The 16,355-nt window shown below is 43.9% G+C and overlaps 1 protein-coding gene across 1 annotated transcript in view; it reads right to left on the bottom strand.

Moving 5' to 3' along the window:
- The window catches only part of GLRA1 (glycine receptor alpha 1), a 68,927-nt gene extending 52,903 nt beyond the window's left edge, over positions 1-16,024 (bottom strand). The window contains exon 1 of the mRNA XM_034780018.1: positions 15,119-16,024. Coding sequence (XP_034635909.1) covers positions 15,119-15,174 — 56 coding nt within the window. The 5' untranslated portion in view covers positions 15,175-16,024. The remainder of the gene's footprint in view (positions 1-15,118) is intronic.
- Positions 16,025-16,355: the final 331 nt, after the last annotated feature.

Genomic DNA, 16,355 nt, shown 5'->3' with positions numbered 1-16,355 from the left:
GGCTGCTAATTTTCTGAAGCTCCAGAGAGAGAGTTTGTTACCCTCTCCACCTTCCTGCATGAGGTGTGTGGTGGGGAGGAGGGAATCTTTGTACTTCCTGATTCTGCTTTTGACCGGGAGACTGGGAAATGGACCGAGATGCTAAACTCATTTCATGCAGGCTGGTGACTAGTTACAGAAAGAACTTTCAGGCACTCTGGCCCTCAGCTGGATTTCAACCCGTGACGCAGAGATGCAAGAGTTTTAGCTCACTATTAAGCCCTTGAGTCATCTACTAGCACCTCTTGCAATATTCTCTGTGTAGCGAGTTATAAACAGTTTTAAAAAAAATCTGTATTTGCTGTTGCGTTATGTGTGATAAATAACGTATGAGCCCATTAGCCAGGAGGACCTCGGCTGTGTTTCCCAGTGGGTGTCTGAACACCAGGGCCGGCTCTGGCTTTTTGGCCGCCCCAAGCAAAAAAACCCCCCCAAAAACGGGGCGGCCAGAACGGCAAAGCAAAAAAACCCAAACCTGCGGGGCAGCTGGAGTGCGGGTGCAGGGGGACTGGCTGGGGGAGGAAGGGGGAGGGAGCGGGCGGGAGAGAGAGAGAAGGGGGCGGCCAGGGTTACAGCAGGGGCGCTGCCACGTGGCCCCTCCCGCTGCGCCGCCGCCTGCCGGGAGGGCTCCGCTCCGGTCTGCGGGGAGGGAAGGAAGAAGACTGCCCTGCAGGGCGTGCCGATCCTCCGCGCCACCGCCCCCTACAGGGCAGCTGGAGCGGAACAAAAAAAAAAAAAAGCGTCCGGGCCGCCCTAGGATTGGGCAGAATGCCGCCTCCAACAATCTGCCGCCCCAAGCACCCGCTTGCTCAGCTGGTGCCTGGAGCCGGCCCTGCTGAACACTAGAGCAGACATACCCAATTAACTGAGCTCCTAGCTCCCGGTCCCATGACTAGATCTGCCATGTATGTGCGTCCTTCACATGAGAGCACAGGAGCCTGATCCATAGACAGCAGCTCTCCCCAGTGTGCCAGTGCCGAGTACCCATCTAGCTTTAGGTCTCTCTCATGTAGCTTTCACAACAGAAGCAACAATTCCATTGCCGGGGATTTCGCTGAGTGCCCAGTCTGCGCCTTTGCTGCTGAAGGCAATGCCAGGCTGGGTCCTCTTTGATTGACTCACAAGCCACGACAGCTACGCTGGGCCGCGGCACTGTCCTGGAGTTAATGTGGAACTGAACAGGAATTACTCTGTAGTTCTGAGCTAAATGATACACTGTCACTGGAAGTTTAGTGTGCCAGACTCCTGTCACATGCTGTGCCATACATGTTTGCCCGAAGCCCCTACCACATCCAGAACCTGGAGAGCAGTCGTTTAAATGTGACAGGTTGAATTTATTTCCCTGCTGGCTGAATAGGGTTTCAGATCACTCAGGCATGCGAGATGTTCTATAGTGGCAGATTAATCAGGTATATTTTTCTTGGCTAACATCTCTGGGCTGGACAAGGAAGCCACCAGTGCCTTTTGGAGTGTCAGCCTGGGGATGGTTACTCAAAATCAGCCTGAGTTTGCCTTCATTGTCCTAACACATACACACAAAAGCATCAGTGAAACAGTTTAGACAGACCTCCGCACCTCATCTTCACACAGTCTCCTTTAACTGTCAGCTATTTTCTTTCTTTCCATCATTGCTGATTATCATCATATTTGGGGCTTAAAAGCTTCCTCCTGTCTAATCAGCCTGTTCTGGCGGATTTATTTAGAAATGTCACAACAACAGAGCGGTGTATCTAAGACTTTTACATTCTACGTACTGCTCTGTTCTGGGGTGGTGAGGGAAGAAGTCCGCTTGGATTTCCTCATTTCCTCCATGTTATTCCCCCTTCAGCACTCTTAAATGCCCCATGTCACAGTGCCCCTCCCTGGGACCCAAGGAAGGCTGGGCAAGGAAGCCACCAATGCTTTTAGGAGCATCAGCCAAGGGATAGTTACTCAAGATTGGCTTGAGTTTGTCTCCAAAGTCCTGGGGGACCAAACTCCGACCTCCACATGGCAGTGCACAGTGTCGCCAACAGACTGCTGGGCGGGGCAAACCCAGCGAGCGGTGATGTCATGATGACCCCGCTGAAGGATTCAAGGCAGAGGAGAGGCAGTTTCTGAAGGAGGAGGCTTCTCTTTGCACGCCGCTGTCTTGATGGGGAAAAGAAGCACCGGAAATGGCAGGGTGGTTTCATGAGTGGGCAGGTTGGTTTTGTATTTACTCAGAAGCGGGCCCTTCAAGGGTCGCTAGGCTTATTCTTGGACCACCGTAAGATAAGAAACACTGACTCCTGTTAAGTGACAGGGCTATTAACCTTTATAGCCTGGAGCTGGGTCAGGAAATAAATACAGTCTCTTACCAGCACCCCTGGGTGTCACACCCTTATTGAACTGTACCTTTCTAGGAGGTGTAAATATAAACAGAGCATTGGCATCCATTGGTGACAGAAATGCATCCTAGGGGCCTGACATGAGCTATAGAGATTAGGACTACCAGAGACCATCTGCCACTAAAGTGGCACTTGGACTCGAACAACAGGAATGGGCCGTATAAAAGAGGCCGGACTCAGCCTCGCCGTGGGCCCTTCCGTCAGCCACCATTTTGTGCTCCCTTCCTGCCTGTCCCTTCCACACAAAGAGGGCATTTGATTATTTCTAGACTAGGTGAGTTTGCCACTTCGGTCCCGACATGGCACTTTTCGGGGACCTCGGCTTCTGATTAGAAACTTGAATCTGGCAGGCTGGCACCCCCTTCCCCTCAAGATAAAGAAAAGCCAGCCAAGAGTTGCTAACAATCTCCCTGGGGCCTTTCTGAGCGGCTTTGCATGCCTGCTTCCCCCTTGTCTTTCTCTCTGGTCCCATCCTCTCCTGCTGCCAATCTCACACCTGACCCTTCCTTGAAATATGTGGTCTCCTCTCCCATTTCTGCCTTCCCAGCTGCTCCCCATCCCTTATCTCCCCCGGCTGGCAGTCTGGTCACATTTCCTCCCACCCCTACCTTCTCAATCCTCTCTCTCCAGTTAATTGCTCATCTTCTTCCCTCATGTCTGCTGCCTCTGCTCTCCTCCACCTCAGCAGCCGGAAAGAGGGAGGCCCAGAGTCTGAAAGAGGGTGAGGGATCTTAATTGCTGCATCAGGTCGTCCCTGATTTTTGCAGCACGTCAGCACTGGATCCCGTGGCAAACCGTCAGACAGACAGTGGCCTGGAATGCCTGGAAAAACCCTCCACAAACGGAGGTTTTTATTAGATTAAATATTGAAATGAAGAGCTCAATCCATATTTAGATGTAATTCAATTAAAAAGAGCCTCACTCATTTTCTGAACATTTGTCTGTGCAACTCGTATTGCCAGAATCGGGGGACTGTGATGCTGAATTCTTGGGCAGGTGGCCGCAGAGTGAACAGAGCTCTGAGTATCTCTCTCTCGCTTCATGCAAAGTGTCAAATAATGCTGCGTAGCTGATTGTAGCCCATGCAATGCAGGTGGTGGTTACAATATATCATGGCGGTAGCAGCTGTGGAGGTGATGGGGTAAGGGAATGGACTTGCAAAGCCAAGTTTCAAGGAGCATCTGGCTTTAGTATTTTCATTAAAGAGCTGGGTAAGAATCATAGGCCTTGGTCTTGAGAGAGGATGGCAAGGAGGATGTTGCCGGCATGAGGACTGCAAAAGAGAAGGACGCGTTAGATGCTGCCAGGGGTTCTGCATGCATCTCTTAGTCATGCAAAAAAATTTCACATGTGAAAGAGTCTTATCTTTGTCCTAAGATATTGTGCAGTGTTGCTATGAGCTGTATAAGCAGTGTCTATGTTTCACCCCAGAAGTGGCTGCATTGCACTAATGGCAGAGTTTTTAAATCACATTAGGATTCTTTAAGATGCAAGATGATATATAAACGTAAATTATTACTACATACTTTCATAGGCATATAACAAGGATGGAGAAAGTTTTCCACTTGGCACCAGTAAATTAACCCTCCAGGGAATGTTAATATCCACTGGGAAACCAAAGACCTGCTAGAAAAGGTTGAGGAAAATCATTTTCAGGCTGCAGCATGCAGGTGTCTACGTCCTTCAATAGCATATCCCTGCAGCCACATCTCTTACTTCTTCCTGCAAAGGGCCTCATCCAGACCTATAAAGTATCCCAATAAAACTGATTGTTCCAGCCACTGGTGGCTCTGCTTGGTTTTCAATCTCCCACCCTGGGTGGACAGAGCAACTTGAGAGCAGGTCCAGGTGGCCAGAACAGAAGAAAAAAGCAACCCCGGGGCAAAAAAGAAATCCCTGGGTTATATACAACTTCAAAAGGAAAGGCACAAGGAAAGGGGCAGATAGATTGTATAGGACAGGTCCTTTGTTGCTCTCACAATCCCCACTCTCGTGATTAATGACATTGTCCAAGCCGCTTTATATTTACTGTTTTAATTCAGTGTTGCCCATTATAGTTTTTCTCTCACTAATGAACATGCATTGTCATAGTGCAAAAACAATGCAATCTTCTGGGGGAGAAGAGAGTCCCAGACACACCACAACAAACCAGGAGCTACCTCTCCGTTCCTAATTATGTGTATGACAGATATATCTTTTTAATTGTTGCCCTTGTATTGATAATGCTATTATTTTCACTTTAATTTGGGTTTATTCTCCCTATTTGAGACACACTTAAATATACGGTTGTGAAGCTACAAACTCTCATTACAGCCTGTCTGATGACATTCAGACTTCTCGATTGTCAGTTTGTCAGGACAGGGATAAAGGTCTTTGTGTTTTGTGCAGCACCGGAAACACCGGTATTGACTTTCAGTAGGATTTACAATCCTAATTCGCGTCTCTTAAAAATCCCTCTCAAAAAAATAATGAAGAATAATAATTCAGAACTTCATACAATATTGTTTTTAATTGGCCATGAATTAGGAAACAAATCCAATAAATCCATGTGTGTGTGTGTGTGTGTGTGTATACACACACACACACACACACACATTTAAAAATGTTTATGATCACTTCTTCATATAGCAAAGCCTTTAAAATCAATGGGACTATTCACATACTTAAAGTTAGGTATGTGCTTAAACACTTTGCTCAGATAGGGCTATGGTGAATACATTTAAGCATGTATGTAAGCCTTTGCAAGGCCAGGGTCTCAGACTCTAGGTAAGTATATTCTCATCATTTATATGTGCTTTCTGGGCTTGGAATCTGTGAACCCATTTATTTCATAACTAGGAAATGTGGGGTCTTTCCTTTGACTTTGGATCCGGCCCTTGATTTCTAACAGCTCTCGAATACTCATCTGAACATAAGAACATAAGAATGGCCCTACTGGGTCAGACCAAAGGTCCATCTAGCCCACTATCCTGTCTTCTGACAGTGGCCAGTGCCAGGTGCCCCAGAGGGAATGAACAGAACAGGTCATCATCAAGTGATCTATCCCCTGTCGCTCATTCCCAGCTTCTGGCAAACAAAGGCTAGGGACACCATCCCTGCCCGTCCTGGCTAATAGCCATTGATGGACCTATCCTCCATGAACTTATCTAGTTCTTTTTTGAACCCTGTTATGGTCTCGACCTTCACAACATCCTCTGGCAAGGAGTTCCACAGGTTGACAGTGCGTTGTGTGAAGAAATACTTCTTTTTATTTGTTTTAAACCTGCTGCCTATTAATTTCATTTGGTGACCCCTAGTTCTTGTGTTATGAGAAGTAATAAACAATACTTCCTTATCTACTTTCTCTACACTAGTCATGATTTTACAGACCTTAATCATATCTCCCCTTAGCTGTCTTTTTTCCAAGCTGAAAAGTCCCAGTCTTATTAATCTCTCCTCATATGGAAGCCATTCCATACCCCTAATCATTTTTGTTGCCCTTTTCTGAACCTTTTCCAATTCCAATATATCTTTTTTGAGATGGGGCGACCACATCTGCAGGCAGTATTCAAGATGTGGGCGTACCATGGATTTATAGAGAGGCAACATATTTTCTGTCCTATTATCTATCCCTTTCTGAGTTATTCCCAGCATTCTATTCGCTTTTTTGACTGCCGCTGCACATTGAGTGGATGTTTTCAGAGAACTGTCCACAATGACGCCAAGATCTCTTTCTTGAGTGGTAACAGCTAATTTAGACCCCATCATTTTATATGTATAGTTGGGATTATGCTTTCCAATGTGCCTTACTTTGCATTTATCAACATTAAATTTCATCTGCCATTTTGTTGCTATCCTGCCTGTGTTCCTACAGTTCTAGTATCACTTGCATTTACATCAGAACAGCATACGTAGAGAGTTCACTACAGATGCTTTTTAAAAATAAAGCCATGGTTGGTTAGGGATGGTTAACATTTCTTAAGACTGGATAACGCTATTACAGTTGCTGTTTGTGATGAATCATAGATTAAATAGAGTTCCTTTTCATTAATAGAAATGTAACATCCAACACAAAGAGTCGTTTATTCTGTGAAATTACACCACAAACATTATGAAAAGGCACCCTGATACCAGACACAATCCATTGCTTATCTGTGAAATTACGCAGTCACTACTGGAACATTGGAACTCCATCTGAAAATTACATTGTATTGAGGTAAAATGAATTTACTGAGCAATAAATTCAATTCTATCAAAAATAATCCTAGTCATTTAGGGCCCTTTGGGCCCATGGAAAGCCCAGGTGAATGAAAACAGGTTTGGAAAGCTAGATGCGAGAGAATACCTTGCTCTGAAAAGGGGAACTGACGGTAAATGTTTCCTTTGCTGTTTCTGACTCCTGGTGTAATTAACCAGCTCGTTCATGATCTCTAAGGAAATGTAACTTTTTAAATGAACGGTGAGGCTTTGAGGCACAACTGTGAGAGCTCCCCACACTGGTTCCTTGTGCACCCTCCAAATTTGTTAGTCTCTAAGGTGCCACAAGTACTCCTGTTCTTTTTGCGGATACAGACTAACACGGCTTCTACTCTGAAACCTCCAACTTAGATCTGTGCAGTTTCCTGACAAAATCAGGTTTTCACTCCTGCCAGCACTGCAGGTCCAGTGCTGCTATGGAAGAACAAGCTGTATTTGACTCCTCTGCACACTTCAACAGTGCAATTGCTGGCTAATTTCTAATCCTAAAATCTTAATGGCAGGGGGCGATGGAGGGAGCAGAAAGCATGGGAATGGCTTGGATTTTTGGATGGCAGGCATGTGAGGATCATGGTGGGGGTTGGGGGAAGGCCTTGTGTTGATTCATACATTGAATAGATCTGAGCTAGGAGTCACTGAAAGGGAGACTATGGGCTTGCTTTAGTGGAGTAAATCAAAAGGAATTGCAGTGAGGTTGGCAGAGTTACCCTAGTATCGAAGTGGTGGAATTGACTGGAGAATTGAGCCGTGTGTATAGAGGCCAGAAGATGTCATTTGAGAGTCACTATCCTGGCCACAGTCCTTTCAAGTGCTTCAAAGTAGACTTCATATTGCAGGAAAGGAACCTCATACCAGGAATTTGACATTTGTGTCCCACTCCTACCTCTGCTGCAGTCGTAAGTGTCTCCCATGGGTACCTCTTTGTCTTTGACGTTTATAAATCTCGCACACACTTTTGTTTTTTTTAATATGTATTAGGCCTGATCTTATGAGGAACCGAGCACCCTGTCAGAGCTGCTGGATGCAATCAGATGCCTTTCTCTTTTATTGTCTCCAAGGTGGTTCTACTTTTCCCACCCCTGAAGAGTGTGGGTGCTCGGCACTTTTCCGGGGTTTGCTTCGTACCGTCTCACTCAAGACTACAGCCAGAAAAATAAAAAAGCAAGGGAGGCTGAGAGGTGATGGTGGGGAATTTTCTATCTGGTGCGGATTTCTAGCTATGCTGCGCTTCACTGCTGACATGGGCCAATGTTATAGGCATCCAGACGGCCATTGATTTTTGCTCCGGTCCTGCTCGGTATTTTCGGATCTGCATTGTTAATGAGAACAAGTACCGTGGGTCATTGTCTAGGGAGAAAAAATGTCTTTGATTTTGGTGTATCTCGGGTTGCTGCTGTCAGCTTGAGTCTGAAGGCAACGTATGCAGTGATTGATTGCACTGCAAGAACCACTGTTCCACACATGTCATTCTTTGTCTTGGCAACCCCGTGGTTATTTTCCCCCCTTGCCCACAATGAGGCACTGATAAATACAACAGAGCCCACTGTAGGCTGTCCGATGAGGCATTTTATTTATGGGCTCTCCTTTTTCTAGCGGGCAGTGAGCCAGAGAGGAATTGGAGGGGGGAGGAGGAAAAAAGGTGCAAGAATATGGGAGGGTTTCTTGTTTTTGCTTTTAAATCAAAATTCCATGTTGGTAAATGGAGGTTTCTCAGGCTTTTCTCAATTGGAATTGGCTCTGATCAAGACATATTTATATGATGCCGGCTATGCCTACGGACCAACCAGATGTGCTGCAGTACTGAAATCGGTAGCTTACCGTGGCGCAATATATGGAATGAATAATTGTCTGCATCATGGGTTGTGCTCTGTCCGTATAACTGAAGACTGCATCTCTCTAGATCTGTCTCTGCTCTCTGCAGGGTATTTCTGTGCATGCTTTGTAAAAAGGCTGTTTCTCAGAATCGGTGTGTGGGTCCATTGGAGCATCAGGAGAGTTTCAGAAGCCGTTTGTGTGTGGATGTGTAATCTGTAGCATGCGGCTCTATGGGACCAGAACATCAGCTCGAGTAAATCAGCCTAGCTCCACTGAAGTCAACGGAGCTAGGCCAATTTGCACCAGCCGAGGAGCTGGTCCGTGAGCTCTAAGAAAGAAATCCTGGTGTAAATCTGTGCAAGCCTTTCTCTGCCGTGAAAATGACCTTTCTACCCTAGGGGTATCTAGGCACCCGTATATTTTTTAAGGTTTTGTTAGTTAGGGGAAGTGAACCACTGATCTCAGCAACACAACCTTTTACTATGCAAGGTTTGATGAAATGGAAGCTTTTCTTTCTCTCTCTTTGAAGACCAGTAGAGCAGGCACGGGAGGCCAGCTCGTAGACAATATGGTGACAGGGTCTCTGCAAACATGATAGATTGTGATTTCTGTCGCATATAGCAGGACGCAGCTGGCCTTTTCTTTCTAGTAGAATCGCCTCTTCCGATAGCCCTAGCTTTTTGCTAAACCACCATGGAATGATGGTATTAGCAGCTTTTTATAAAGCTAATTTCCCCAAATCACTTGAGGTGAGTCATTACAGTCCCAGCTGGTGACTGAAGTCATTGTGGGAAGGGGAGAGTGGCTTAGAAAAAAAAAATAAGAAAAGCCACGCATGCTTAGATATGGGGAGAGCACATGTAACCTTAATATCTAAGGGGAAGAATAGAAATGATTATGCCTACACCCTCAGCCAAAGGCTCTCAGTCAGTGGAGGGTGTGTAAGTCAAGCTGTCTAAGATAACAATAGCAAATTAAAAGGGTTACTACTGCAAATAATGAAAAAAAGGTGATTTAATGTGCCTTCCTGCAGTCTATGAGAGCAGAGAAAAATCAAAGCTCCTTAGTGACCTAGCTATCCCTTTAGTATCAGTCACATGGGGTTTTTAAAGTAAGTTAAAAAATGTCCATGAATGAATAACTGAGACCTGGTATGTGGATATGCTCAGACATGGTCTGATACGGCTAGGGTGATTTTTGTAAGTATTTAAATACCAATAATATTAAATAGATGGTTTGGGTTTATGCTCTCAAGTGACTATTAACAATGGAGTTTGCAGAGCCCTGTTAACTTGCACTCTGGGTAGAAATGAGATCAGACTTCTCAGCCGGTTTTACATCTCAGATTAATGGCCATCAGTCAGCATTAGTCAATGACTGGACTGAAATTACCTTATCATCCTAACATCTAGTTCAGATGCTGAGAACATTCATTTTATTCTACCAAATTCACCCTGTGAGAGTCTGGCATTATGAATTTCACGAGGTAACACAGGAGTATGGGAATGGCAGCATTATGCTTCTTACAAGTGCTTCCATTCTGGAGTCGAATAGCTTTGTGGCTAAAGTAACAAACCCCTCAGTCTCCAGGATGGTTGTTCAAATCCTATATGCTTTTAAAAATGAATTGGAGAGCTGTTCTCCTCTTACATCTCAGTTGCAACGTTAACTCAAATGCAAGGCCTTCTCCAATAGAGACACCTTTTCCTATATGCGTCTGATGAAGTGGGTATTCACCCACGAAAGCTTATGCTCCAATACATCTGTTAGTCTATAAGGTGCCACAGGACTCTTTGTCGCTTTTTACAGATCCAGACTAACACTGCTACCCCTCTGATACTTTCCCCCAGGGAGTGGAATTGGGAACATCCTGGACACTGACTCAGATGTTGACCTTGAAGAAGGTCTTGTTTTCAGCTAATCCCCGGGGCCACAAAAGATCTTACATGCTCATCATATGTAACGGTCAGATTCTGCCATCTGGACCCTCAGTGAGTGCTGCCTTATTCTGCAGGTAGCCCCGTTGAGGCATCTGAACGTAGTGATGCCAGTTGAACTGAGAATAAGGGTGGCAAAAACTGGCCTTTAGTAACTCAACAGTGGTCAGTGACCATGCTGTAGAAACAAGGCTTTTTTTGGGGGAGAAACTGGCTTTTCTGCAGCATTCTTTTCAACTGGCACAGTTACATTTCTCCTCTCCCCCATTTAGACTCTTAAGAAAACATGGTTTCTATTTGGACACCTATCGATCCTTTGATTTTTGTTTGCTTTATCATGGGGTTTCCTTTGGATTTCACGGCTAATCAAGGAGAGACCCAATAACCCACATAGTTGCCATCCTAAGGAAGTGATGCTGGTGATTAGCTGAGAGGCATCAGGATGCAGCCTGTTACATATTATAAAGCGTTCTGTGTATTTTTAAAAATGACCTTTTCTTTCCCCCATCAAAATGAATATTACAAATATAATTTAAAAAATCTCTATCAGACAACATACAAAAGTGCCTCACGCTTCTAGCAGGGGTGATTCCAAATCGATCTGTTCTAGTGGCATGATTTGAAAGGTTTCTTTTGGAGGAGCTGTCCACCTCATCACATTTTTAAGCTCTGAAGATGTAACCCTTTTAATGGTCTTTAATGGAGCTATTATAGGTCCTAGACTAAGTAAGTTAAAGACCCTCTTTACAACCAGTTATTTTAAGGCTTTGCTCAATATTCTTCTTCGGTGATAAAATGAATAATCTCAGAACACAGGCACAACAGGTCTTGATGCAAAATTCTCAGTATGTTGTTTTCTTTAGTGTGTGGAAATTGCTCCTTAACTTAAGGAAACAGCAGCTCGTCTGTTCAGCCTATGACTCTAGAAGCCTTTTAGTGCCCTGCTCACTGATTTCACTGCAATGCTATTCAGCATTGCAGAGGTGAGGTGGAAGTATGGACATATACCCCCCCCCAGTGTATTTTCATGAAACAGAAGTGAGTGGCTCAAAGTGCATATTGCTTGTTAAAGTCCATAGAGCCAGAGCTGGAAGAAAATGTGTGGGTGCCTTGGTCTCTGCGAGGTTAACGGGGATTTCATATTCAATCTGGGATCTTCTCATTGTTTACAGATACATTCTTTAAAGGAATTTTGATACTTTGAGATGAGTAGGGGGTGCAGGTAGGAAAATATTGGATGAAGCAGCCCAACAGGTTTTTCACAGGGACAGCAACTTTCAGCATGCAGATTACTCAGAACAGTAATCTAGTATCATTCCTGTTAGTGCAAAGAACTCTCTGTTCAGGTAGGGCCTGCATCTGATTTTGTTTACACTGGTATAATTCTGTTGACTTCACTGGAATTACTCCTGATTTACTACAATATAAGGGAGATAAGAATTGAGCCCATGTTATTTTAGTGGATCATTTCAAAGCAATGTCCATCTCAGTAAAAATATATTCCAGGTTCCCCTTATTTTCTATCCCATCCCAATATAGCCTAGGTGCATGGACACTCTCTGTTGACATCTGGAGTGATCTTTCTGCATCACTAGGTTTAGTGCAGTGGTACAACAGGCAGGAATACAGGCAAGACCATTACGGGTCACATTTGAAAATACAGCCTCTAAATTTGTGTTTTGCGTGATGGAATTTGCAGGATTTCTGCATGCAGATTAGACAGTTTGACTCCTAGACACATTATTTTAATATGTCTGCATAAAGGTATGCACAGATTAGAGGGTGTATTTGAAAATGTGGCCCTATCCATTATCAACTCAAGAAATATTATTCCACCTTACAGAGTTCAGTTTAGAGAAATGTTAGAAAACAAACCCAACAATTTGTCTGATATAAACACCACTCCATTCTGTCTTCCCTAGAGACTCCGTAATTGTCTTAGTCACAGTAAAGTGACTGCACTCTGTGAAGGCAGGTAGAAAAATAAAACACCTTCTTCCATAAAAAAACACTTTGGATCAAGCTGCTTATGGCAAATCTTACTAAAACACCCCAACTATAACAGAAACAAATATTATATTGGCAATATCTTAATGTTTGCAATCAGACACCAGATGTTATTTTTTCCCACAGGATTTTTTTTGTAAGGCTGGCAGAGGCCTTATGGCTAAACAGCAGATCTAATTTTATTTTCTGTATCTGCTGTGTTGATTTCCCCCCCACCCATCTGTCTTTATTGGTTTTTTCTTTATTATTATTTTACAGTTGGTGTGCTGACACATCACAGATCCTCTTTCCACAATATTTTTGACAGACTGACAATAAAGTGGGCACACCATATAATTTAATGTAATGCATTCTTCTGTTTTGGATTATTGGATTACCAGATTGGTTTTCTTGGATTACACTATGCATGACTTCTGCGTGGGTAGTTGGCATATTAACTTTGTAAACGGCGGTTAATGGAAGTTGTCTTATTAAATCTATTAATCTTAAATTACCTTATTAAAGCTGAAATAGCAAAGCTATTCCTGCCTTGAAGGGCTGGTGGATTTTAGTCCGTAATAAATAAAGTGTGTGTGTGTGGGGGGGGCGGGGGCGGAATATGCAGAACCTACTCTGTACAGGAATTGTTGATTTGCTTCTTATTTGGAAAATAATTGCAGGTGATAGTTTAGTTCAATTCAAATAACTTCTGTTGTTAAGGATAACTGTCATGAATATTTTAAAATATTTTATATTTCACCTAAAACTACAGTATCCTTTTTGTATGAGTGACACAGGCACAATTATGTATGTAATACACAGCATTATATATGAATATATATTAACACAGGAGCCTGGTTTTCAAAGGTACTGCATACCCAGAAGTCCAGTTGTAGTCAACAGGATCCGCAGATGTTCAGTACCTCTGAATATCAATTCCTCCCCCCTTACGCACACTGTGTGATACATATCAAACGCAGAGTGTGCAGAATTTGTTTTAGAACACGATAGGCAAGAGGTAAAATGGATATACACAAATATGACTCTTGTTAGAGGAGATCAAGGAAGTAAGACTTTGGAAACTTAGAGGAGAAGCTGTCATTGTCTATGATATGAGGACCACATCAAACTTTGGTTTAGGTATTTTCTTCTGTTCTTGCCATCTAGGTGTTTTTGTTGTTGTTTTTCCAGAAGAGGGTAGCCAGCATTCCAGAAAGTTGAGGGCAAAGTGGGAAGATGTGTTTATGTTTAAGTAATCTTCTCTTTCATCTCTCTGGTTCACTGTTGCCTACTGCTGGCCAAATGAAGGGTTTAATTTGCATACAAATGTTACCTATTTGCCCACCTCCACCATGCTTTTCAGTGCCGCCACATGGGAGTTGAAGAGACACATTTTAAAGTACTGAAAGTTGGGTTGTTTTAGAGTCCCTGGGAAGTTGTTTCCAAAGTCCTACTTCCTTGATCTACGTTCTAAATACCCCATTATGAAGCACTCTGCGCTTATGCTGCAAAATTGCTGTCCATTTTCTTCATAGTATTAGCAGGTGAACTGTGGTTTCTTATCAGGGGTTCCTTCTCTTTAATTCTGATTGTGGAGGAATTGGAAAAGGTTTCAAGTTTTATGTTTGGGAAGACCTTGGCATTCGTAGGGAAAAGCCAGTTAGCAAAATCTGGTAGATAATAATTGTCCCACTACTATTGTGAAAATAACATAATTAACAATGACCCTAGCAATATACATTATACCTGTAGAGAATACTATTCCCGGCCCCTTATTAAAATACAAGACTGGGCATTAATATGGTTAAAACACACAGAGGTTGCCACATGAGAGCCATGCAATTTCAATGACGTGTAAGATTGATGAGCCCTGCAAGTCATAAAAGAAGAATGATTTTCCAAATGCATGTATGTGACATCTATCGTTATCATCACAGCCGATTGCATTATTCATTCAGATACAGCAGTGCTGTTATGTGCCAATATTTCTCTTGATGTGTTTAATAAAAGCATTCATAAGAGATGAAACAGAGTCCCTTCAGAGAGTTAGAGTGCTCATTCTCCTATCTTATCCTATAAACAAGATATAGCTTCAAAATAGAGCTGATCAAAATCAAGATTTAAAGTGCATCATGTTGCAAAATGACCTTATTCATCACTTGGGGTTTTTTCCCCCCTAATTTTAGTTTTTTTTTTAAAAAAAAGTGGTTTGTAGAAAGTTTAGGAAAATAAATGATTTTACTCCTGTGTGTCCAGGTGGTGTACACATTACAGGCTGAAAAACAGGAGATTGAGTATTCCATAATCAGCAAGTCAATTATTTCTAAAGATACCATGAGAACTGAACATGGAAACAGATCCCCCTCAAGCCTGCAATTTTAAGAAGAAAATAAACTATTTAGTCGTGCAAGTTGAAATGCAATATTCTCAGTCACCACTAGTTGTCACTTTCCTACCAGTCTGAGAACCTGGTGTTTTCAGCACTGCGGTTAGAGAGAGAGAGAACGCAGTGCTAATTAAACGGAGTAACTCATAAAGCCACCTAAAGTCTCTAGCCTTGGAATGTTAAATAGTCAGACCCAGGGAATCATCAGAAAGGAAAAGGGAGGGGGGCGGGCAACTGATGGCTGGAGAATATCAAGCCCAGGTATTAACCCCAAGGAAACATCAGCACATCCATCCATGCAAACTCCGACGCACACATCCTAGCCCAGTGGGCAGTAGAAAACAGCCTACCTGAAGAATACTAGAGTTTCCCAAACGTAGACTCCAAGTGCATTGACGTTAAACATTGTTTACGATCTGGTGGTTTGTAATCCACGAGTTTAAAAATAAAACAAAATAAGCCAAGGATTAAATTTCCACTTAAAAAATGACAACAACGGCGGTAATAAAAACCAAACCCCCAAACGAGGCGGAATAAAGTGCTGGAACTTCCTACGTGGTCATTTGCAGACAATCTTCCTATGAGCGAGTTGCGGAGGGGAGCAGGAGGCTGTGAATTCAGGACCCTGGACAGAGACCCCCGTGTCAGCACCTTGGAGAGAGACTTGGTGTTTAAACTCCACCGCGGATTTTTTCCGCCCCCCCACACTGCAGTGAGGTTTGGTTGGACGAGCAGATTCCTGCACAGAAATCTCCTTTCCCTTCAGTGGGATCCCAGTCCTGGCATCGAGTTGCTGGAACAGGCAAGATGCAACCAGAGTATATTTGCCATGGGGGAGGAGGGATAGGGGGAAAAACCAAAAAAACCCCAACCCCCCCCAAAAAACACACCCCACCAGCCCAACGCTTTAATTTCCTCCTCTGGCTGGGGTGCCTTCTCCAGTTAAATCCAGGGGAATTTGTCAGTGCTGGGCATTTGCTGTATTGTCCCGGAAATCTTGCTCTCCTGCTGGACCGTTTGGCGGCTGTTGTTTCTTGCCTTCTGGGATGTTCCCCCCCGGAGTAAGTTGTTGCTGCTGCAGGGAAGGTGTCCCATTGCTTGGGGGCTCAAGTGGAGAGGAAGCCGAGGGCAAGTTTCATGGGTCTGGGACTCCCCTGGCCATCAGAAATAAAGAAAGAAAAGTGCCCCAGTGGCCTCGTAATCCATTGCATTATCCTCCTTGCCCCATCTCAGCCGGATAGAGCTCGCCAGATCTTGGGACTTTCTTGCTGCATTAATTTACTAAACAAAACAAACAAAAAAATGGGGGAAGGAGGGGGCGAGAAGGGGGGGGGGGACCCAACCTACCCAGCATCCTAAGCCCTTCCCACTGGCTGCATTCATTGGTCAGTGTGCTGGAAAAGCGACTCTGGGATGTGGTTGGATAAAACGCATGTTGTTCAGCAGAGATGTTAACCTTTAAAGCGCTGGACGATTTTTTTTTACCCCCCAAGCACTGGCTTTTTAAGAAGTCTCTTAAATCCTTCTCATGTGTAACACACCTGGGCTTAGGAGCTTTTTGAAAAGGAGCCGCTTTTTCCACCCCCC

Source organism: Trachemys scripta, chromosome 8 (genome assembly GCF_013100865.1).
Source record: "Trachemys scripta elegans isolate TJP31775 chromosome 8, CAS_Tse_1.0, whole genome shotgun sequence".
NCBI classification, from domain to species: Eukaryota; Metazoa; Chordata; order Testudines; family Emydidae; genus Trachemys; species Trachemys scripta.
Note: the sequence above shows the minus strand (reverse complement) of the source record. Positions and strands in the feature narration are given on the sequence as shown.